At 34.3% G+C, this 23,509-nt stretch overlaps 3 protein-coding genes across 4 annotated transcripts; 2 read left to right on the top strand and 1 right to left on the bottom strand.

Moving 5' to 3' along the window:
- The first annotated feature begins 53 nt into the window (after positions 1-53).
- LOC128676581 (uncharacterized) lies at positions 54-4,419 on the top strand. Its single transcript, XM_053756766.1, has 3 exons — positions 54-1,687; positions 2,350-3,181; positions 4,089-4,419. Exons 1-3 carry the CDS (start codon positions 1,581-1,583, stop codon positions 4,314-4,316), a joined length of 1,167 nt encoding a protein of 388 aa, XP_053612741.1. The 5' UTR covers positions 54-1,580; the 3' UTR covers positions 4,317-4,419.
- scramb1 (scramblase 1) lies at positions 4,415-11,683 on the bottom strand. Of its 2 annotated transcripts, XM_053756778.1 has the most exons (6): positions 11,451-11,683; positions 10,344-10,641; positions 7,541-7,806; positions 6,843-7,067; positions 5,994-6,155; positions 4,415-5,903 (listed from the first exon to the last, which is right to left on the bottom strand). In XM_053756778.1, exons 2-6 carry the CDS (start codon positions 10,630-10,632, stop codon positions 5,844-5,846), a joined length of 1,002 nt encoding a protein of 333 aa, XP_053612753.1. In that variant the 5' UTR covers positions 10,633-10,641; positions 11,451-11,683; the 3' UTR covers positions 4,415-5,843. The 2 variants fall into 2 exon arrangements, with proteins under 2 accessions (XP_053612753.1, XP_053612760.1); XM_053756785.2 differs by lacking the exons at positions 10,344-10,641; positions 11,451-11,683 and adding an exon at positions 8,747-8,928.
- A 1,356-nt stretch (positions 11,684-13,039) lies between these two features.
- On the top strand, positions 13,040-14,643 carry Rap2l (Ras-associated protein 2-like). The gene has a single exon (XM_053761637.2). The coding sequence runs from the start codon at positions 13,376-13,378 to the stop codon at positions 13,919-13,921; it is 546 nt and encodes a 181-aa protein (XP_053617612.1). The 5' UTR covers positions 13,040-13,375; the 3' UTR covers positions 13,922-14,643.
- Positions 14,644-23,509: the final 8,866 nt, after the last annotated feature.

Genomic DNA, 23,509 nt, shown 5'->3' with positions numbered 1-23,509 from the left:
AGTATAGTAGGTATGTACCTACTACCTACCCGTAGTACCGAAGTACTTACTAAATCCATTTGGATCTTTCTGAATCCAAATGGATTTAATAAGTACTTCGTTGTTCGGAGTACCTACTAATTTTATTATACTATTTGCTTTCATGTCTGTCCTAATCTGTATTATCCTATGTCCTATTCTGTGTACTCCGCAACATTTAGTAAACATTTTGGTACCTCTACATAGGTGTATTACGACGCATTTATCCCGCCAGAGTACAGCACTGTATGTTAGGTACACAAAAGCTTTGACGCCAAGCTAAGTCGATTAAAACGTTTATTTTAGTGTACTTTGTTAATAATTCGTTTGTGAAAATATACAAGAATGTAGCATATTCGGGTGTCGAAATATTGGGAAAAATCATTTTCAATAAGATTTGAAAAACGCTGTAAAATTTTCGAGCCAGTAAATTGTCGAAAAGAAGCTCGGAAAACTTCACACGTGAAGACTAAATATGGACTTCATACAGGTAAGATCTTCAGTCAAAATCAAATTTATATCAGTTTATGACCACAGCTGACCAAATAATAACAGTAACATAACCTAAAACAATATTGAAAATTGGCACTTTTTGCACCTATTGGCAATGTTTGTGTACCTTAGTTTTACCAGTAGCGCCATCTGTGCTGAACTTTCCGTAATATGCCCTATGCATATCCACATGCATAGAGATCCCTCCATTGTAAATCATACTATTATATTCATACTGTACAGATAAAACATTTTATGAAGCAGTCTTTCAGTAGTTTAGTTCCTCCCATGGATTTATAAGTACTGGAGTACCCTCCATATTGACGTCAGAAATTGAAGAACCATCGTTTTTTTTAAATATTTATGATTAATTAAGATGTACTTACATTTTAAATATAATAATATACTATAATATAGGACAGAAATACGGGAAATTTTTTCTCTCCAACTTTACGCTCACAACAAGTAATATGCAACTGTACATATGGAATTAGTAGGTACGTTCTACGAAGAACGTACTAAATCCATGCTGTACACAGAAAAAGCCTTAGACCACGTCATATTTCTCATTTCCCTGCCTGGCCCATGGATTTAGTAAATACTTCACGGAGTACCTACTACGTCCATGACCTGGCCAATCTATCACTTCGTATGAGATTAGTCGGATTGGGCGGGAAAGTTGTATGAAAATCTCATTCGGTTACACAATACTCATCACTTTTTCGAGTTTCCTTGGTCTTTGTATGCACCATAGCATCACTTCCAACATTAAAAGAAGAAGTCATAAAAACTATGTAGCCAGTTTTTTAAAATCCGAATATAATATACCAACTGATCTATGCCAATGGCAATTAAAAAAAATTAGTTGTCACTGTCATCGTCATCGATGTTTTTTTGTTGTTATTGCCGGATTTCCGTTAAAATTAAACAGTAAATTCGGCTCCGGTTTATATTGTTTATTTACAGATTACATGCATCTAATTAAATATTTTATAATATAAAGCTTGCAAATTTAACAAGTAATTTAAAATATAGTGGCAACGAAATAGAACACTGCAAAGTTTTTTAAAATGGACGTTTATTCCGAGGAGCAATTAAGTGATGACGAGATATTTATTGGGAAACTATCACTCAAAGAAATTAAGAAACGTGTATTGTGGAATAAACAACAAGACAAGTAAGTTCATTTATATCTGAACCATATAGGTACCTTGTATTATTAACTTTGCATAGATTTAGATGAAACGGTTGTAGGCCTACTTGCTTAGCTTGGAGTTTGCTGCTACCGCTTTGTACCGCCACCCGAAGCAGTGAGCGATTGCCCAGCGTACCAAGTTGCGGTATGCTGCGCGCGCGGCAAAGTAGCGGCTGATTCCATGAAGCTATAGGTAATACAGGAGCCCGCGCTAATAAGATCTTTTAAATGCTTTATACATATCTATAGGTATCTTTTTCATCTGTGGCCAGACTCTTTCATCTCGTTCCTGCGCGGTGAAAGGTAGCACTATGTATATATCTCACAATAGAGAGGTCAGGTCACAAATCAAAGAGATACTAATATATAGCAGTGCAAGCTCCAATATGACCTGTTCTATCTATTGCCAATACTATACCTTGTGTACCTATGTGTGGCTAAGACCTCATGCTACCTTCATCACTTTCACAGTTTGTAGTACACATTCAGATTTTCAGTCAACAGGAAGTATTCTATAGGTATTAATTTCCTTGTGATATATAAGAGTTCCATTTTGAAACTTTCGAGATTGGTAGTTACCCAAAAAATATATACAAAATAATGTTCTTTTCAGAAAATTTAAAGATAATGAAATTTATTTTTAGGTTTCCCCAACCTGCTGATAGAGAAATGGATAGAAGTCTAAAAATTATAGAAACTCATTCTGCACCTGATATTTTGCACAAGGATTCAAAAATAAGTGCAACATCTACAAAGTTTAAAGCTTATTCTAATCCAGTACTCTCTCCACTTTCTGCTCAAAGCCCCAGTGATAATAAAGCTTCAGATGACAGTTTCTTGCAAATTGAGAAAATGGTAACTGACTTGTGTGTTTCTACCCAAGAAAACAGCAGTGTGGTTTTGGATAATACTTTAGATGTTATTGACTATATCCTAAAAAATGGGCCAACTCAGAATTATGAAAATCCAAATCATGAAATAAATAACTGCAAACATTCTAAAGAAAAATTGTGTTCAAACACTGAAATTGATTGTGGAGTATCAAAAGAGATGATTCCCCATACTCCTATAAAAGCTAAGGACAGTGACAAAGAAAACATTACACCATATTCTACACCATCCAAAGTTGATTTTAAATGTAATAGGACTGATAATTTTGCAACTCCATGTTCGAATATGAATACTCCAGTTTTCAAAACTCCACATATTCCAATATCTACTAGGAAGACACCTCATAGTTCAGTCAAGAAACAAATGACGAAATCAAATATTTACAAGAATGTAGCTAGTCCTGTTGCATCTTATATAAATAATTGTCCTGTTGTACCTTTAATCAAGGAAGTACGGCCAACCAAACCATTGCCAGGACACTCTGCAATACCCAAATTTGTAAAGAGTAACCAGAGCAAATTAAGCAATAAGGAAAATGTGAAACTTCCTACAGTGGCTTATAAAAGTGCAAAGAAAACTGAAGTTGTAAGTATTAGCTTGTATGAAAAGAAAAACTTGTATTTTTGTTTGTAATGAATAAGTAAACTCAAACAATAGGTAATTTTTGATGAAATAAATTTCATCAAACAGTATTGTACAGCAAGGGATAGACTAGACATTCAGGAGTAAACTTTACGAAAATAAAACGCGAAAGAATTCTCGGGCGACCGTTATTTCAATAAATATATAATAACACAGTAGAAAAAATATTTTTTTACATTGAATAAATTTATGTAAATACAAAATTAGGACTTGTATCGACAGAGTAAGAATTAGAAAAAAAAAACTGTCTGTTTGTACACGCTAATCTTCAGAACTACTAGATGGATTTGAATAAAACTGTTTTTGTTATATAGCTATTAAGCCTGGGCAACATATAGGGTATAAATGATTTTGAAAACTGGAAAACATGGTACTTACAGCTAAACTATAGGAAATATAGAAATAATGATTAAACAAAAGTTGTTCAGTTTGATGACCATTTTCTGTTGAGGTATGAAAATCGAAAATCTGAAATACCTGATGCAGACCCATGATGTTCCAGCTAAACTAAAGAAAAATTGTTCAGCCTGATGAGCATTTTCTGTTGAGGTATAAAAGTCGAAGATCTGGAACACCTGAAGAAGAGTCATAATGGTCCAGCTAAATTATATGAAATATATTTTTTCAGTCTGATGAGCACAGTGACAGTTAAATTTCTTTAATAATTTTGACTCCTTACCAAAATTTGTTCGGTCACGCGAACGAAGTCGCGGGCATCAGCTAGTATTTAATAAATTGAACAGAGAAATTCTTAAGTAATAGAAGATACAAAATGCATACTGAAAAGAAGTATTTCTGCATGTTTATTTTCAACTGCTTAGCACTTTTATACATACTGATTTATTTACAGATAGACATTCCTGATGCAGAAAAACTGCCACAAAGTCAATGGGCTAAAAAGATAACATCATCTTTACCAAGACCATTAGTGATGAAACATGACCACAGGGAAATGAATATAGCAAAGCGAATATTCATGTCAAAACATGAAGAAAGTTTTGCTGATCTCTCATTGAGACAAGCTGATGTGTCTGTTTGCACTCAAAAATCTGCATTTTGTCGGCCGAAAAAGAATTAAGGTTACATTTATTTGTTTCTTTGTAGTTTGTAATGTAAAATTAACTTAATGATAATTGATTTGGTACTAAAAGGCATTTTAATTAAAACAAACACTCATGAGACTTACAATATTTATATTTACTCCAGTACAAATCCATAACATGAGGTATATTCAAATTCTCCTCAACTTTCCTCAGTATATGTAATATTAGTCGATAAATTATGATGTAAAACTACTGCTTTTCTTTTGTGGACAATAAAATGAATGAATGTTTTAAAATGGCTTAGGACTTAATATAGTTATGTAACGAGAATAACAACACAACGCACAAACTCGAATACTTTCCTTGTCACACATATACCTGTCCTGCTGCTCGACGCGCCTAAAGTGAATTCCTAATTGAAGGTTTCGGAATGGACTTCATAAGGGCTATCACATTCCTTACCTTCCCTAGGGTTTTACAGAGATGACTACGTAAAAGCTATCGCTCTCTGGGACCCAGACTAACCGCTACTGAAAGACATAAAGGTATCGTCATAGACATAGGTACACATAAAGGTTATCGTATCAGTGGCGGCTGCTGCTAGCTAAGTGAGCTTGGAGTGGCGCATACGGCTTATAAAGGTGGTCCGTGGATGGGTGCCGTGTGCAAACTTAAGACGTCATCATTGTGCGTCGAGCAGGACAGGTATATGTGTGACAAGGAAAGTATTCGAGTTCGTGCGTTGTATTCTCGTTACAGTTATAGGTTGACAGATGTCTCACTAAGTAAATTAATATGAATAATAAAAATAATTAATATCCCAAAAAATATGTAATATTTAGATATTTTGAAGAGATCCAACATTTTTACATATATTATTATATAAATATGTAGACTAATAACAAAATTAAAAAGATCTAATGCATAAAATACAATTCTTAATTATCAACATTACAAATGCAATTTCAGGAACTGATTATTGTAGGCTTGTTAATTTTCAATACATAATGCACATCAGTAAAGCTGGCAGATGGTAACTTTTGTAATAACAGCACAGCAATGTATCTCATCAGTCATTTTTTGCATTGGCCACATCAACGCTTTTAGAGCAACTCACAATATATAAATCCAATGTCATAACCACAGGTCATAACAATTCACTAGATTATTAAAATAAACATTACTCATAAAAAAAGTGGTAAATATTTCGAAAAATTGTGCTTACAATATAAAAAGTTAAATATTTATTTGCCACAAGCAAGTTGGTTAGAGATTCTTTAAAAAAACATAAATCCATGGAAGATTTCTTAATAAACAAAAACATATTTCTTACCATAACATTTCAAGGCACAAAAAGCGAAGCTCGTTGAGTATTAAGTACATGAATGAATATATTCTAACTCAACTTAGTTCTGGGCATGTGAATTAAATTAATTTAAAATTATATACCTCAAAACAGCATTTTTAGGTTGCTAAATCTCTGTGTTGAGAATTATTATTCCTTCATAACATTCAATAGTAAAAAGTTACGTATTTAAGGTACGTTACAAAATCGAAGTCATTTATAGAAGTCCCGGACGGTCCCTCTCTGTGTTGCCAGCTTTTTCGAAGAACATAAAGTCCTGAAAATGTAATAGAATATACGTGAAACAATATCTACAACGAAACGAAAATGCGCGGCGAGCAGCCTCGATTGTAATGATAAAACTCACAATTAAAAAGCACGCCCCAAGAAGCACGGCCTTTATTTTGACGTCCAAATCCATCGGGAACGTTATGCCAAATTTGTCGGCATCCGTGAATGCTTCGCGCACCAATCCTGACCACTGCTTAGTAATCTTGCCCACTTTCGTCTCACCATCTTGCGAGTACACCTGAAAATATGTAGAACAAAAGTAAATCTATTTTTAATCTCATTTATTTAAGGGTTGTCTGGAGGAGATTACGCTTTATGATAATTATATTAAAGAGAAGCGGCCCGGGAATTTCGGGATAAAATGTACCCTGTATTATTCCAGGTACCAAATATTACCTGTGTACCAAATTTCACAACAATCCGTTAATTTTGCGTAAACCATACATCCTCACAATTATAATATTAGTAGGATTAAGTAATAAATTTATATTAAAATAGCTGATTCCCGCAACTTCGCGTGGACGCTATGACTCCAGTAAATTATAAATACGAACGTGAGGATGTTTGTTACTTAGTGCCCATATGTTGCACCGGCTTCATAGCTAAACAACAAAAAGTTAAAATCCGTCCAGTAGTTCCCGACAGACATTATATTACTGTTTCTTCATTGCTCTAAATTATTTTTTTGTAAATATCTTTAATGTCTATACATAAATAGACAAACTTTTTTTACTGTTTTAATTTATGTATATTCATGGTCATGATAATAATGTTGAGATGGTTTGAGAATGATACAGAAAAGAGAGTAACTAAATGTATTTCTAAAGTGACGGTAAATGGAAGAGTAAATCACGTTTGTTTCATACATTTTGCTGGGAGTGTGCGCGTGTCTGAACTTTACTGTTGGATCAATACATATACTCACATGAAACTCGACATCTCCACACATTGAAAAAGTGCAACACGGCCCTTTTATCTTCAGTACTGCATCTCCAGCAGCGTTCTTGACTGAGAAGCATGGCTTGCAAATAGACCAGTCCTGTTCTATAGACCCGATAACCGTGCCGGGCGGCGCGGTAACCTCTATGCTTTGAAGCCAGCAAGGGCACAGGCAGCTATCGCAGGCTAACGGGCGGTGAAGGTGTATTACCTGAAAATATAACAAAGAACTTCTCTTCCAGCCTTGCACCAAAACTCAACCACACAATGAAAATTATATAAAAAAACAAAATGGTGTGCAACAATTTGACGTGAACAGGCACTTTGCCTGTAAAGGTCTTCTGAATAAATGCTTAAATGGGCTGTTGGGAAAAACGTATTATATTGGGATAGTTAAGGTTATCCTGGTCATGGTAATGTATAAATGCCAAAGCTTTGGTTTGTGTTTTAGTCCATCATGCGCGTAACCCTTAGACTAGAACAAACTCAATGAGAATGTCATCACTTCACCTTCGACAGCCTCAGTCAGACAGAATTTTGGGATAAAAAGTACTTTATGCTAAATGACATGCTGTGTATGTACCAAAATTTAAAGTTGTTACTCTACATACAAACATTACATCCCTTCAACTTCACAAATTTTCGCATGTATCTATGAGTTGTTGGTATGTAGTGATATATTACCTCGTTTTGAAAGTTATCAAAAACTCTCATATCAAACGGACGACTGGGCCCGCAGCAGTTCCTAGTACAGCAATCGTTGTCTTCCACGGCATAGTACACGTTTTGGCCAACACTGTTCATGATCATGTACTTGTTGTTTGTCTCAAAGCCAACAAATGCTTCTAACAACTCCACTTTCTGATGGATCAGGAGACGGTCAATCATAGACAGGTATTCCAAACCGCGAGGACAGTTGCTGAGGCCTTGAGGAATAGTCATCCAGCCACCTGAAACATATTATAAAATATTTTTTTTTGTATTGGAGGATTTGAGAAGAGGGACCGATAGACCTTTTTGTTGTAGGCAGTGGGGCAGTAGAAATGAAATAGACCTCAGCTTATATAATTTGGACAACACTCAATGACTCACAACAAGCTCGTGTCGTGAGATTAATAGCACGGTACATTAGGTATAGATTAATATTTGTGAAAATAAATGCGGCGTCAGACGAGGGCGCAGGGAAAGTATTGTTATGGTGATTGAAAATTTGTAAATGCTATAGCAAAAAAATTTTTTTTCAAAAAAATAATTTTATACCACGACGATTTATTCAAAAAGCCTAAATAAGTAAGTATTAGGTAGTCCTTAGTACCCAATCCTAAGTACTCGTGTTACATATGCCAATGACTTAATACTAGTTTTCATAGGACACCACGTGCATCCGGTGAAGTAAAACATCGTGAGGAAACATGGCATATTAGTTTGTAAACTTTTTATTGCACGAAGAAAACACATACAGAGAAAGCAGTAAAGTAGTTTAAATACTAGTTATTTAGTTCACAAAGCACAAGCCATTTTTAAATATCCGTTTTACATGTCTGTTCAAAAAAATATAATTTCATACATATCACTACATATGTATGTATATATGAAATATTATTTTACTACTACATACGATACATATATATTACATATTGCCACGTATACGTAAACTAGTTATTATATAATTTATAATTTGTCATTATGCTTCCTTATTAATTATAAGTAAAAATGTACTTACATTACACAGCAACAATTATGATGTGATGATGATTTACAAATGTGTATTAAAGTAATAATGTAAAACATATATGTGACATTTCTTTTTATTAGATACGAAATATGATATAAATAAAGTATTGCTATACACCCTCCACCATATAAGAATCAATAGTAAATAAATTCAACCTTTTCTCTTCGTCTGATATAAATTTTTCGTAACCATCGTATCGAGATTTAGATAACTGTTTACAAATACGGTGAATTGTTCTTTTTGCGCTCGCCACGCTCAATGTGTTAAAATAAACATTCCTATCTTGTGAGCAAATATGGGTACACTTTTTCGATACATAAAGTTTAAATTTTAACCACTTCGGGGTTCTATATTTCTTGACTTCTTTGTCAAATATTTCGAAATTATTTCCCGTCACAGTTTCCCACATCTTCTACTATAAATAATTATATAGCTTTGACCACACTCGGTGAAAACAGACGAATTAATAATTGTCAAGTATTATATACCATTTATCACTATCTACAAACTTGTGAATAGGGCTGAGAGCAAAGAGTTTCTAATTATCTTAGCAAAGATCATGAAAGTTAAATCAAAGGAATAAGACAATGCAATGAATTAGTTTTTTAAATGGCTTTGAAACAGTTTTTATTTAATGCATGCAGTGAAACATCATACCTTTCTCAAGAATGGTGGATAGTATATGAATTATAGAATTAATAAATTTAAGGTATACATGGAAAACTATAATACATTCATCTATTTATACAGTATGTTCATATATTATTTATTCCAATGCTCTGGGTAAACCAATCTATGAGGAAAATATTATACCTATTTACTTATATGCTAATTGGACTCGGAAAAACATGTATTATTGGTTTATTTAGAATTAAAATAATGTAGCAAGACACATAGGTATACATACAATGATTACTTACAATTTCAGGCTAAACATATTCGAAAATTTATCAGTGTGATTATTTAGGATGGAGAATACACTCTTTTTCTTTGTCTTATCTTCTATCAAATTATAGTTTTCATCTAGAGCAAAATAGATGAAAACAATATTATAAAATGATAGCCCTATTATACATCAAGTCTTATAGCATTTGCAAGTTGTATAGGTATGTAAACATCCTTATCTCACTGAAGAAGTCAGGACAAACAAATGATATCAAATGCAAATATACCTAAGTACCTGTATATATAGTAGTTGCATAAAATGTTATACTCTAGTATTATAGTGATAAGGATAGAGTAGACAATTGTGAAAATTATACAATTCTAATGAATAATGAACTATGAATTCAACTAATAGGTGCAGTGAGATTTGGCTAGACAATTTCAGTAGGCCATTCCCAATTTTCAGTAATAGTTTTGTAATCTCCAATTATATATAAATAGCATCAAGGTGTATGAAAACTTTGCTGCAACTGATCATTTTTGACCACCCTAAACTACTTATGCACCCTTAAATCAGGGGCTACCAAACATTTTCAGTTTATTTTCAGTGTATTTATTTACTTGGTAGCACTTGGTAGTTTTAGTATTTTTTAATAAACACTAACTTCTTACTGCTTATGAAAGTTAAAATACAAAATAGCTATTGACAATATTATTTTAGTGTAATGGCACCCAGTCATGAGGCTATAGAGTAACACAACCTTAGTATTAATCGTTATTTGCTTCCATGATAGAAATCTAGGAAGGTGCCATAAGGCAATATTGAAGATGTTAAATTCAAGATTTATGGTTAGTCTTCACAATTACCTGCAGCTGCAGCGGGTTGTTGTACTACAGGGGCTGGATATCCTTGTTGTGGGTGAGGATATCCCTGTGGCTGTGGGTAACCCGGTGCAAATCCTGGTTGGAAGCCTGGTTGGAACCCGGGCTGAAATCCAGGTTGGAATCCTGGCTGCATACCCAGCTGAGCAACTGGTGGAGGTCCAGGATAACCCCCTTGTGGATTTAATGGGTAGCTCTCTTCTTTTCCACCCTCTTGAGGAGGAGCATAGCCTTGGCTTTGTGGAAAATTTGGGCTATATGGTTTGTGTGACATCTTGATTTCCTGTGGCAATTGTGTGAAAAAATTGGTTTTGATAATTTTGATTTTATTTACTGAGGTTGTTTTCACATATAGTTAAAATTACAATCATAACAATCCAAAAACAGAAAAAAGTTTAGTTCCTCATTAATGTATCATCAAACACTCACTGGGCTTTAGGCAGTGATACCAAAATAAAAAATAATTATCATTGTGCACATTCATAGGTACTTCAAATTGACCTTGTGAATAAAAAGTAGAGATCATAGATATAACATAGAACTTTATCTCTGGTTACAAGGGTCAATCATTCAAAAAATATATTATTATATTTAAAAATATATTAAATATTATAGTTCATCATATAAGTACACTGTACATTTCATGTTATTTAGTGTAATATAATGAGCAGCTGTAGGTCCTTGATGATGCTCACACAACTTGAGTACTGTTATCAACAAAGATCCTTTATCTTTGTCAAACAAGTTCAGAGGTTACAAGTTACAAGCACAACCTATGAAATTTTAAAAGTTACAAAATATATGGAAATATGATAATAGAATGAAGTATACGCATCTAAACTTTCATAAGATAAAAGAACATTTGTGACAGAACTTGGGCATTTCCTAAATTTTATTATAAGTTCTCGTATGATACACCAATTACCTACCATAGATCCATTATGAATAGAGAACTAAGAATAGAATTGGAATACAATGAATGCCAGGACAAGAATAGTGCACAGAGATGACACGGATGTAGTGTTTGAGCTGAGGCACTTTGGTTTAGAGCAATCTCCACAACAGAATTGTAAAGCTTGTAGCAGATATTACCTTTTCAGTTCTCCAAGTACCGACCGTCCAAGTAATCGACTGCGTAGATTTCTATTTGACTAGATTTTTAATGACATCTCTTCTACCTCTATATAAAAACAAATGTAGGAAATACTATTTGTATTTACTTAATAAGTACCTAGGTAGATAATATGGACAAGATTGAACATCGCCGAAGCAGAAACCGAAAATGGAAAACAGCTAGGTATTATATACATTGACTGACAGTACTGACAGACACCTGACTGACACCAACAAAAAACAAAATTCAAAAATGACATTTTAATTTTTTAAATAGAAGAGACGAAATGAAATATGTAGGTAGTGATGAGTTTTTTTTTTTCTATAGTCATCGGTCGTCGGACCCATGAAGAGCTACAGTCAAGCAAGTGAAGAAAAGTAGGTAGGTACCTACTCCGTTGTACGAAGTACACCTACCTACTTACTAAATCCATGGTATAGGTATAGGTCTGTCTATGGATTTTTAAAATATATCTTAATGTTGGTATCAGATGTAAATTCCGGTAAAATGTTGCCGTACTAATGATTAATACTTATAATTCGGTAAATTCAATTTTGGTATTTCAACAATTGAAAATTATAAAAAAGCTTTAAAAAAAGCTTTTATATAAATGCTCCAAAAAGAAAAGAAAAGTACTAATTATTTATATAGATACTAGTTTATTTACACAAGTAAACCTCGCGACAAGCTTTTATGATCATATAAATTGTATCAATTATATCAGTTTATCACCACAGTTGACCAAATAATGCAGAACATAATCTAAAATGGTATTATTATTTTCAGGACCAGTTAACCGCCCTTCAGTTTACTCATGGTCTAAAACTGAAGTCTTAAAAGTGTACTCAAAGGAGACAAAGAGATGCTAAACATGAAACTAAAAATCTAATAATATGTGTCGCCGTATATGAAGTTAACCCTCTAGACGGTTTTTTGTGTTTATATTTTTGATTTGAATAGTTTTTGGGTGGAAGTGGTTAATTGATTATGTTGAAGAAGTGGAGGTCAAATATTATATACATATCCCAATCCCATAAGTAAGTAAGTACCTAGAGCGATATCAAATGTGATATCAATAGTATTCAATAATTTTAAAGGTACTGTATTTTACATAGACTTGAATCACTTAGCAAATTCGTCTTATATTTAATACTTTGTGTTCTGAAGCCTATTCAACAATCCACTAAATCCCTTTCTTTTAAACTCGCACCACGATTGCGAAGAAGGTATTTTAGTCTTACGACTAACATTTTTTGATCTTCAATTGGCCCTTTTTGCCTCCACTGGCAATGTTTGTTTAACCCTAATTGTACCAGTAGTGCCATCTGCGCTAAGTCTCATTCTGTTAATGTCAAATTTTATCAAGTATACTAGACGACAGTGATAAAACATTTTTTAGCTTAAAGTGTGTTTGAACGTTTTAATAAAAAAAACGGGATGAGTCTAATCTTTGACTAGGTACATTTTGTTCATTATTTTTCTTTGTCTTTCTATATATTTAATAATTCTTAGGGTAAATTAAGACTCTTTAATGGCAATACTGACATCCGGCAGTCATTCACCAATCAAATCAAACCATTGCAATAAAGTGCATTGACCAACCTGCTGCTGCTACCGACCGACATCAGCAGGGAGCAAGTCAGTTTAGTAAATGTTTGCTTCCGTGTTTGTAGTTTAAAGTGACTAGCACCGCGACCGCGATGCAATCGGAATTGTTTTGCCATCTAATCATCTAAAATGGCGTCGCTGTTTATCAATTAGATTGGTGTATGTGGACGTTGCTCAGTGATCACATCCGAGTGAGTCATAAACCGACATAGCAATGACATTTTTATAGCACGCAGTGAGTATACGTTTAAAACGTCGTGAGGAAGACTGGCTAGTGTGAAGAACAAACATAATAATGCGCGAATTTAAAGTGGTTGTCCTGGGTTCGGGTGGGGTCGGGAAGAGTGCTTTGACTGTGCAATTTGTGTCCGGATGTTTCATGGAGAAATATGACCCAACGATAGAGGATTTTTATAGAAAAGAAATAGAAGTGGACAATTCACCATGTGTTTTAGAAATATTGGATACTGCAGGTACGGAGCAATTTGCTTCGATGCGAGATTTGTACATAAAAAATGGCCAAGGTTTCGTTGTAGTATATTCATTAACGAATCACCAGACGTTTCAAGACATCAAGCCTATGAAGGAATTGATAACACGTGTAAAAGGATCAGAACGCGTGCCCATCCTCCTAGTAGGCAACAAAGCGGACTTAGATCACCAACGCGAAGTGTCAGCGGCGGAGGGCGCGGCGCTGGCGCAGATGTGGGGCTGCCCGTTTGTGGAGGCCTCTGCCAAAAGCCGCACTAATGTCAATGAAATGTTTGCAGAAATAGTGCGCGAAATGAACGTTAGTCCTGAAAAGGAAAAGAAACCTTATTGTTGTTGTACAGTGCTTTAATATTTAGAGTGTAATGTGGCATTTATTTCTCGTAAGACTGCAAGGGCGAGGCGGGATTCCGTCCGTCTCGGCTCGACGGCCGGTCGCCTCCAGTGGGGAGGTCTGCGGCGACGCGCCGGCCCCGGCCGATGGAACCTCGGCGGCCGTGTTGCGCGTCATATCATGTTGTTAATATCTTTGATACATACCATTGTCCAATCGAGGTGCTTTATCTTATATTTTCATACTTTAGTACTGGTAGATACTCCCGCAGTAACCATTATCATATAAATGAGCAAAGTATCCTTGTTGGGAAGCATTCATAGTGCGAAGGACAATCATGAAATGCTTGATTTTGTTCATCATAAACAAAAGATGCATGCAAGAGCTGTGTCAGTCTAAACAAAAACATGTATTGTAAAGTAATGTTAGTCAACTTTGTATATAATTTCATGAGATTAATGATGTCTGAAGACAAGGGCGGTTTAGATAATTAAAAAGCCATCCAAATAATATGCAATAAACTTAATTGTGTATTGTGAGTGCGATGTAAGAGTTTATACCTAAGTCAAGTCGCAGATTGTGTTTTATTGTGTAAATTATGTTTATATGAGAAATCAATAATCAAGGAAATACAGTAAGAATTGTCAGTTGCGTGATTGTGTTTTTAAAGTCTACCAGGATTTGTGATAATACATATAACAAAATATCTATAATAAAAGTTTTAAGTGGGAGATTAACAAGTGCAGTTTTATTCAACAGATATCACAGGTAAAACAATTTAATTTTTACATAATAATAATTAATGTATTGATTAATTTGATGATAATATTCATAAGTATAGATTATTTTTAATTTATAGTATTTAAAAATAAAATACTAGTGTCCTAGACCCACATATTATGCAGAGAAGCTAGAAACTAAATAATTCATAAAAATTTCTTGCTAGTGACACACAACACCCAAAATAAAATAACAGAATTTCATACAACAATGAGACTAGGGATGCAAGGTTGTTGTAATTAATTGATAGTTTATAATATCAATGAATTTAGTGGATAGTATTGATAATATCAAATTTATATAACAAATATGCAGTTCACTGAATAAGTGCTTCTCATTTGTTTTTTACATAACATACAGCAATACTTCCTTCTCTTTGGAAGTAACTATCTTAATTTAAAATAATATGCAGTGATCGAAAATATTATTATATTTTCACACCTAATTTGTTATTGTCCACAAGACTACGCCGCAAGAAGAAAAAAGAAAGAATATAGAAACAATCCAGGATGTTTTTTGTTTATATACAAGGAAAGGCTTGTCAAAGTGAAAGCCCATACAGCCATAATATATACCTATAATAAGGTTCTAAGGTCGTGGTTAATTTTTTTCTTAAGATATGATATAGATATTATTGCATCGTTATAGCGCAAATATCGATATTATCGGTTTGTCGATATGTCGTTGCAACCCTAAATGCAACTGTCAAGTCACTGACGGACGTCGTGAAGCACGGGTCCAGACACAAAATTAGGGCAGTCATGTCTAATTTTCATTCATCAAAATTCTAAATTTAATTTTATATTTTTAAATGCAAAGTTTAAAAAGTAGAACCTTTTAGTCAATAGAAAACTAGTAGTAGTAATAATAGCAAGTACAGCAACATCAGTTTTGATAGACTTGAAAATCTTTGTCTTTATAGGTTTTGAAATTATTATGATAACAATTATGTTCAACTGAATCTTTCTTAGTAGTCTAAAAATAAGTAAAATTTCTCATTATTTTATTGTTCAAGTTCATATGAACTTTAAGAATAAAATAATGAGAAATTTTACTTATTTTTAGAGTACTAGAGGCTTGCAATGGCTAAAAGGTCGAATACTCGTTTTATATTAAGTTTAAATTTCTGTTCCTGTTAAATTCTGTTCCTAGACAGGAAAAAAGGAATTGTAGATTTGATATCTTAGCAAACATTTGTTATAATGTGTCTAAATGTTAATGAGTACAGTAGTGCTTTATGAGTAGGTCGGTGAATACATTTAAGATTTAAGGCAAAAACTCCAAAAACAAGTAAGTTATAGAATACCGTTATGGAAGTCGTGGTGGACTTGTGCTGCTACTGCTAGTCGAACTGTTGGAGCGGAACAGGCGTCAAGCAATGCAACCATCCTTGGTTCTACAACACTGCGCTATATTGCGATAGTCTTCTCATGCAGAACTAAAATTTCTCTAATGAATTGCGTGCAGACTTGCGTTTAGGTTTTTTTAAAGTTATTCCATAATGTTCAATTCCACGTGATGCTGATGTCCAAAACATCTTCATTAGTTTCTTTTACAATAAAAAAATAGTCAAAATTCAAAAGAATTGAGAACTTTATGCTGTTTCTGAAAATAAAATAAAATCATTGTTGTACGTTACGATTATGAATACTACTTGGTGCCGCGGCTATTCAGTAAAGCAATGTGCTTCTATATTTTTAGCACCGTACCTACATGTTATTTTAATCAAAAACTCCGTGGGCATGTTTTGCTGTATCTTACCAAGCATAAGATTTTTGAATACCTATGTGCTTCTATATTTTTAGCACCGTACCTACATGTTATTTTAATCAAAAACTCCGTAGGCATGTTTTGCTGTATCTTACCAAGCATAAGATTTTTAAATACCTACTATCTTCTGCTGTCTATATACGTAGCTGGAACACGAATTGGGAGTACACGGGGCAAGTCATTAAATGGTAATAAACTTAGAAGTCAACGGCACCTACGTGTTTTGTCGGAGCATCAATTATGTGCGTTAACTGACGATCTCACAGCTGCACAAATTAACTATTACACATGTTTGAGGACATTACAGAGTCACGCACGTACATACCTTATAAGAACTTCTGATGTAAAATTACTTTGAGCACAAAAGCGACTAATATTCATAGCAATTTTCTTTAGGGGTTTCTTAGCAGTGATGTCACTATAACTATATACTTATTATAAAACAAAGTCTTCTGTCGCGTCTGTCTGTTCTCGATAAACTACCGGGCGGATTTTTATACGGTTTTCATAGGTACATAGTGTGACCGGGACGACCAGTAGTTTTGAAATAAATCAATTCGTCATGTCAATTCGTTTATTTTCTCTCCAAGTACCTACTAACACTAACTGACAATAGAATTGGGTTGAGTAAAGGTAATTTGTAAAATTTTGTGAAAGATAATAATTTAAAATTAAAATTTCACGTGAAAAAAAGCCTATGAAGGTCTAGACTTTAGGTTGCTGGTACAAGTTACTGAAACAAAACCGTCCAATCTCACAAAATAGATAAATAAATAGATAATCAGATCTATTAGAACGCATATTTACTCATATCGACTTACGCACCTATATATTATCTCTTGACGTCAAATTTAAAATGTGCTCTGAAGTTCATCGTCGATCGAGTCTGATGTCACAAGCAGACAATTTTAATTATGGCCATATTATGGCTATCACCTTTTCAGTCACGTCTCATGGCAATTTGGCGCTGTAAGTACAAAATATTTACAAATTTACAATACGTTACACTCCAGAAGGTTGTTTCAGAAATCGATACTTCAGAAAGAGACTGCCAAAGATGTGACCAAATTGACATGCCATTGGTTGGCAGAGAAGTTAACTCCCCGACATCAATGGCGAATTATCTCTATCTGGGCCAGTAACGGAACCTAAACAGTAGTAATGTATAGCCTGTGGTAGTAATGCACGAAAGACTGTGCAAGTGTGCGGTACACATTAGACTACAACGTTGCTGACCACATAGGTATTATCTATCCAATAACTTTGCTCCCCCAGAAATCTATGTATCATAAGCAAAATTTAAACTCAACAGATTCTCAGATCACTAACTACGCAATTTTACCTTTCAAGGTCTTTTATTTTCTACACATTAGAGATTATCTCTAAAAGTTTTGAATGGAAAATGGAAATTTTAATTACAGACTTCTAAGCTCACTTGGGTGGTCATCTAGGTAATTTTAATAACGTCAAATACCTACCGTGATGTGACTGTTCTAAGGAAGTTCATTGCAGTTCAGAGGTTGGGCAGCGGACCATGGCGAGCTATATTTTATACTCAGATTTTCTTTTAGTAGAAAAAGGTAACATGCGTTTTAATAACACGATCTTTTTATATAAGAAATAAGTAGTACCTTTGTACTTAGTTTCCTATTTGTAAGTTTTATACTTATTTACGTTGTTATGTTGTGCACATAAATAAATTTCAAAGTGAGATTATACTACAGGATTCCACCTAATCATAAAGATATAAAATGTGCCTGTACCTTAATTATAATTAGGTACCCCCATAATAATAGCTTGATTGTATAATGAACGACAAGATTTCTGAACGTTATAACTGAATACGTACAGTAAAGTTACTATGGTAGTCTATTTATTAATTTTGAAATTTGCCGTCATTTGCCGTTTTTCTACGATGTAGCTACGTTTTTGATATAGGTCAGTTAGGTATATGAAGGGCACATTTCCTCCCTCGAGTATCATAATTTATAGCGGTATAATCAAGTTTAATGCAGACTTCACAGATAAATATCTTGAAGCAGTGGGACAAACGCAATGAGACGACGAGGCAGGTAAAAGGTCTATAACTCACAATAATTCCAGGTACTACGAGCTTTTGAATGGGCTTGTTTAGTTGTCGTCGTCACCAGCTCATCGAACCGAGCCACCGAGCGGACAGAGACTCTAATATGAATAATAATAGAGTGCACTTGAGCCAGCAAGTTGTTTATTCATTCAGATGTAATCAAGTCGCATTGTGCCCTCACATTCGTATGCGGCCGTCCATTCCAGCGACCCTTTCAATTCAATGGCCAAAACCGAACCGATATTTTTGAAGATGGCGGGCACAAATCTTTCAAAGCAGTTAGGTACTTGTTTCATCGATACGATATATTTAGATAGCTTTACAAGATGCACCTACAGAGGATTCTACTTATACATGCATAGCTGATCAAGTAAATTTCAGTAGTAGTACAACTATGAAAACCTATTTTTTTTCTTGATTGGTCTTGTGGCATAAGATCGTCTAGTAGGGCGAGTCTCCCGCGCAACTTAGCGGGCGTGCGCACTTCTGCGCGTGGGGCAGCTATAAATACTTGCACTGCAAGTCCGTTCCATGATGTATTAGGCAATACATTAACAATAAAATATTTATAAGTAAGTTAACCAATATACTACATAAAGGCTCCTTAGTTAAACATTAGTTAAATATTAGTTAGTTATTTAACTAAGGAGCCTTTATGTAGTATATTGATCTTTGGGGTAGTTGTAATTGTGGCGGAACTGCTGTACATACATACGTAGAGGGTACAATACTTTGTATCAATTGAAATGGTTTTGTTGTTTGTTCGTTCGTCGACATGAATGGTTGAGTGCCCTCCTTTCGTTCCCATGGTTCTGAGGTTCTCATGGAAACAATCAATGCGGGTGCAGCAGCGTTATTAAATGAAACAGCTTTGTATTGTATTAAGTAAATTTTATTAATTGCTTTGTATATTTAACACAATATTTTGTACTTAAGTGTCGGCTGCATCGTGATTCTTGCAGTGCTATGTGGGAGGACTACCTTGGTGATGCCGAACATGGTTTCAATATGATCACGTCATTTTCTGCGTGCATATAGTGAGATTCGTATCATATTGTACTATGTTATATCGTCTTACGTTTATGACATTATGTACAAAGTTTACCTAAATATCTCCTGTCCTTGTCACACCTGCGAGACGAGGACAAAAATCTTATTACAAGTATTTTATTTTACAAAAACATTTTAATTACCTGGACAAGTAAATTAATCGCAACATGTGTCCAGGACTCTGTTATATGTTGTCGGCATGTTATTTTTTCTGTAAGAATTTTTCATTCATTTCTACTTAAGTATATCCTCGAAATAACTCTGTCATGAAAATTCTGTTCTTTGCTTAATGCAGAACTTAGGTTGGAAATGCATTTTCCAATTGGTAAACTCGATACGAAATAGTCAGTATCTAATTGTAAAAAATCATACAGGTGCGGAAGAGTGGATAATAATATACATTGTATGTATTTTTGTATGTTTGAGTGCAGTTTGTCTGTTACGCTTCGACTCCGGTGTGCGTTGCGCAAACTGCACCTTGACTTGCATTGCTTGCACCGAACATAGCACGGATTAATTAGACGTGCTATTCCTTTACTGCAGTCTACGTCGGTGACACATAAATATGTAGATAGCTCGCGTTGAGGTCAAGTATAATGAGAAATACATCCTTGCCTAGCTAGAATTTAGAAGTCCCGTTGGAAATTGTTTTCAAGTCTACCTCTAGTGTGTGAATGTGACCCTGCACATCACAACCACAATGAATAAATGTTTCATTTATGTTGCAATATAAAGGTTTCTTTCTTCTACTACCTATGTTTTAATTCACATTGGTTCAGATCTGCACTTCGCCGTATGTGTTGTCATGTATCTGAATTAGTAATTTTCTGTTCTCTTTATTTGAATAGAAGCAGTTGGTTATTTTATACCTACTCTAATACAACATATAAAAATCACTATTCAGGAAAAAGTATGTACGAAAATATTTAGTTAGATCGAAACATTAGTTGATGAAAAAGTAGGATGACATGGTTTAATAGACCCTTTAAGCAATAAAAAAGAAACCAATGTGGAGTCATATCATAACGCCTTGCCAAAGCCAGTCAGTGTGTCCGTTCAGCCATTTTTATCAGTACCGTGAGACGAATTACTCTGAAAGCGCAATGTTTGATCTTAAAAGTAAGTTGATAAGTAGCATTTTCGCATGAAGGCTAGTTTGGGATGGGATGGGCTACACGTGCTTTGTGTAACTTCTTCGTAATAACAAAATGAGAGAACACCATTGTTTGGGAGCCCTCGGCTCGGGATAGAGGGCAACACGTGTTTAACAGGTTCTTTATAATTTCCGTTTTGGCCATGCACATTCGGGGATATCTAAAATTAACCACACATTGAGAAGAATCGGTAAGTGTATAAGACTTACTTATTTGAAGTATCTTGAAGTATGTATAACATTTTTACCTTACTATCAGATATAAAACCATCTCTTGCCCATAAGTCATGTAATGTAGAAAATTTGGTTCGTTCTTGGTGCAGACGTTAAAATAATTATGATACCTAATAGCAGCCACATACCTAATACGTATACTTCTTGAATTTAAGTTTCCTATTTACATAGTTATTCAAAATATTATTCTTATGCAGCTGCTTACAAATATAATCGTTTTGGAGTTTTTCTGTTGTTTTTCCTCGATGACAATACTTTACTGGCCCTAAAACACTATTTCATGAAGGCGTTTAGTTACGAGACCAATTTCCATACTCAATTTCGTGTCTTATTATCTCAATTTATAAGTAGGTACCTAACGACTGTATTTGGTCTTGGAAGATGTTAACGAATTGAGATAAAAATTTAGTTGAAGTATGTTCAATTTTTTATGTAAGTACCTAAGTAAGTTTTTGGTATTTGTTTACAAACGTAGTTTACCAGATAGTGGGCTTGGCTATACCCGAATTATATCTACCTAGGTACTACCTACTGGATCAAATCTGGTTTTGCATTTTATCGATCGTCTGAGCCCATAATGATCAAAGACCAAAACCGATTTCATAGCCTGTGGAGTGTGTAATCACGCCAAGGCAATCAAAACTAATATTTTAATCCTAGTGCAGATTTCATTGTGAGTTAATTTTTAAAGACTTCTTACCAAAAGGGATAAATGGGATTTTGGAGGTTAAACTAACAAAAAAATTGTTTTGTGTAGGTTAAATCAATTTAGAAATTCAAACAAACGCTTTTGCTTTTGTTATATTGGTATAATACCTAAAGCAATAACAGGAGCAAATACCAAACAACTAACAAATTCTTATTGCAGCACTCCACTATCTCGGACCCTCGACTCGACAGAAGTGAAACCATATCGAAATGTTTATCACGAATTGGCGTTTTGCTACGTGTCTCACTATTATATGATTTTTTGCGTGCGTGTTTTACTACTATTGCCGACATGCGATAGGCTAACTAACAACTGACTCAAGATAGATGCACACTATCGAAGCAATGAATTAAATGTGTAAGTAAAAGTGAATTCATGCAATATTGTTTATTGGTAAGAGTGAAATCGATGTTTGAAAATATTGTATCTAACTATGTACTGCAAGTACACATAGAAATGTATTTAGAGTTAGTGTGGTTGGTTATATGGAGAATATTAAAGCACAAAACTAAGCTCCAGTACTTAGGTACTTACTCGATATTTGTTCTGGTGCTATTCTAATGTCGAGAGAATTCGGGTCACTAGTACAGCATTTTATCTAAGTCATCGAACAACTGTTGTAAGTGTTATATGAATATCATCTATTGTTCTTACAACACAATTGTCTTGAGTTAGTTAGCATAGCAGGTAGAGATACCCAGTTTATAAATATCAACTTTGGCTATTAACCAATGTATTTTTAGAGTCGTCCTGCGGGTTGTGGTTATTAAGTAGAATAAAACACATACATTGATTTTGTGTGCAATATTTGCCTTTGCCTTCTCTATTTCAGACACAAGATGATTAATATTACTAATAAAGTGTAGGTTCCTCACGATGTTTTCCTCCAACAAGCAAGTGGTGGCCGATATATTAAAATGGCTGAGAACCTCAAAACATATAAATGTTAAATCATCTATATAGATGAATTTAAAACAATATGTTTCCATTTAGATATTAAATCATTCATTCCATTAGACATGATTACCAGGAAGCTTAAATTAAATTAGCACATTAGCATTTATAGAATTCTATGTAGAATGCAAATATATTTATTAATCCTTACGAGTGAAATTGTTTGACTCATTACCAAATGTATCTATAGATACAGTATCACCGATCACATCGTTCTCCTTTACGGGGTAAACAGAACCAAGAGTCGCGAAATGTAAAGACCACGTTTAGCTGGATAACGAGCTATTGAAATTCTAAAATAATGAAAGTTATCTAACCGATCGGAGAAAAATCTCCAGTTGACAGCTCAGCTTGCCTTGCTTGACTTACAATCTGCGCGGAAGAAGAATCAGGATTAGAGTACTATCTTCCACTGTAAAAAGCAATTATAAAAATTTAAGGTTAATACCACTACTCATAAAACAAAAAATCTGACCCTACTTGAGCAGCAGATCGAGGCCTCATCGATATTCCGCAGTAGGAGGGATTTTTGTAATAACCTTTGTTTCTTTCCCAAAGTAATGAAGAGAATTTGAAAATTTCTAAGCTCATTCATAAAACATGCAGCGAGGCGCACGTGGCTCCAGCCCAGGGTGAGGGTAGCTGGCTTTGTCGGACTTTCTCAGAAATGTTGTGTTAGGAAGCAACACAACTTGCAGTTAAATATACAAAAATATCTAGTCCCAACAGCTTTGTTCGACCAAAAGCGATATTTCTGCGCTTGGTGGTTTGCCAATCCTCTAGATACCGCAAAGTTCAATGTCGACGCGTAAATACAAAATGATATGTAATATTTTGCTTTGAGCGAACATTTTCCTGAAAAGATCCAAC

The sequence above is a fragment of the Plodia interpunctella genome, chromosome 2 (genome assembly GCF_027563975.2).
Source record: "Plodia interpunctella isolate USDA-ARS_2022_Savannah chromosome 2, ilPloInte3.2, whole genome shotgun sequence".
NCBI lineage: Eukaryota > Metazoa > Arthropoda > Insecta > Lepidoptera > Pyralidae > Plodia > Plodia interpunctella.
This window is presented reverse-complemented; position numbering and strand designations above follow the sequence as displayed.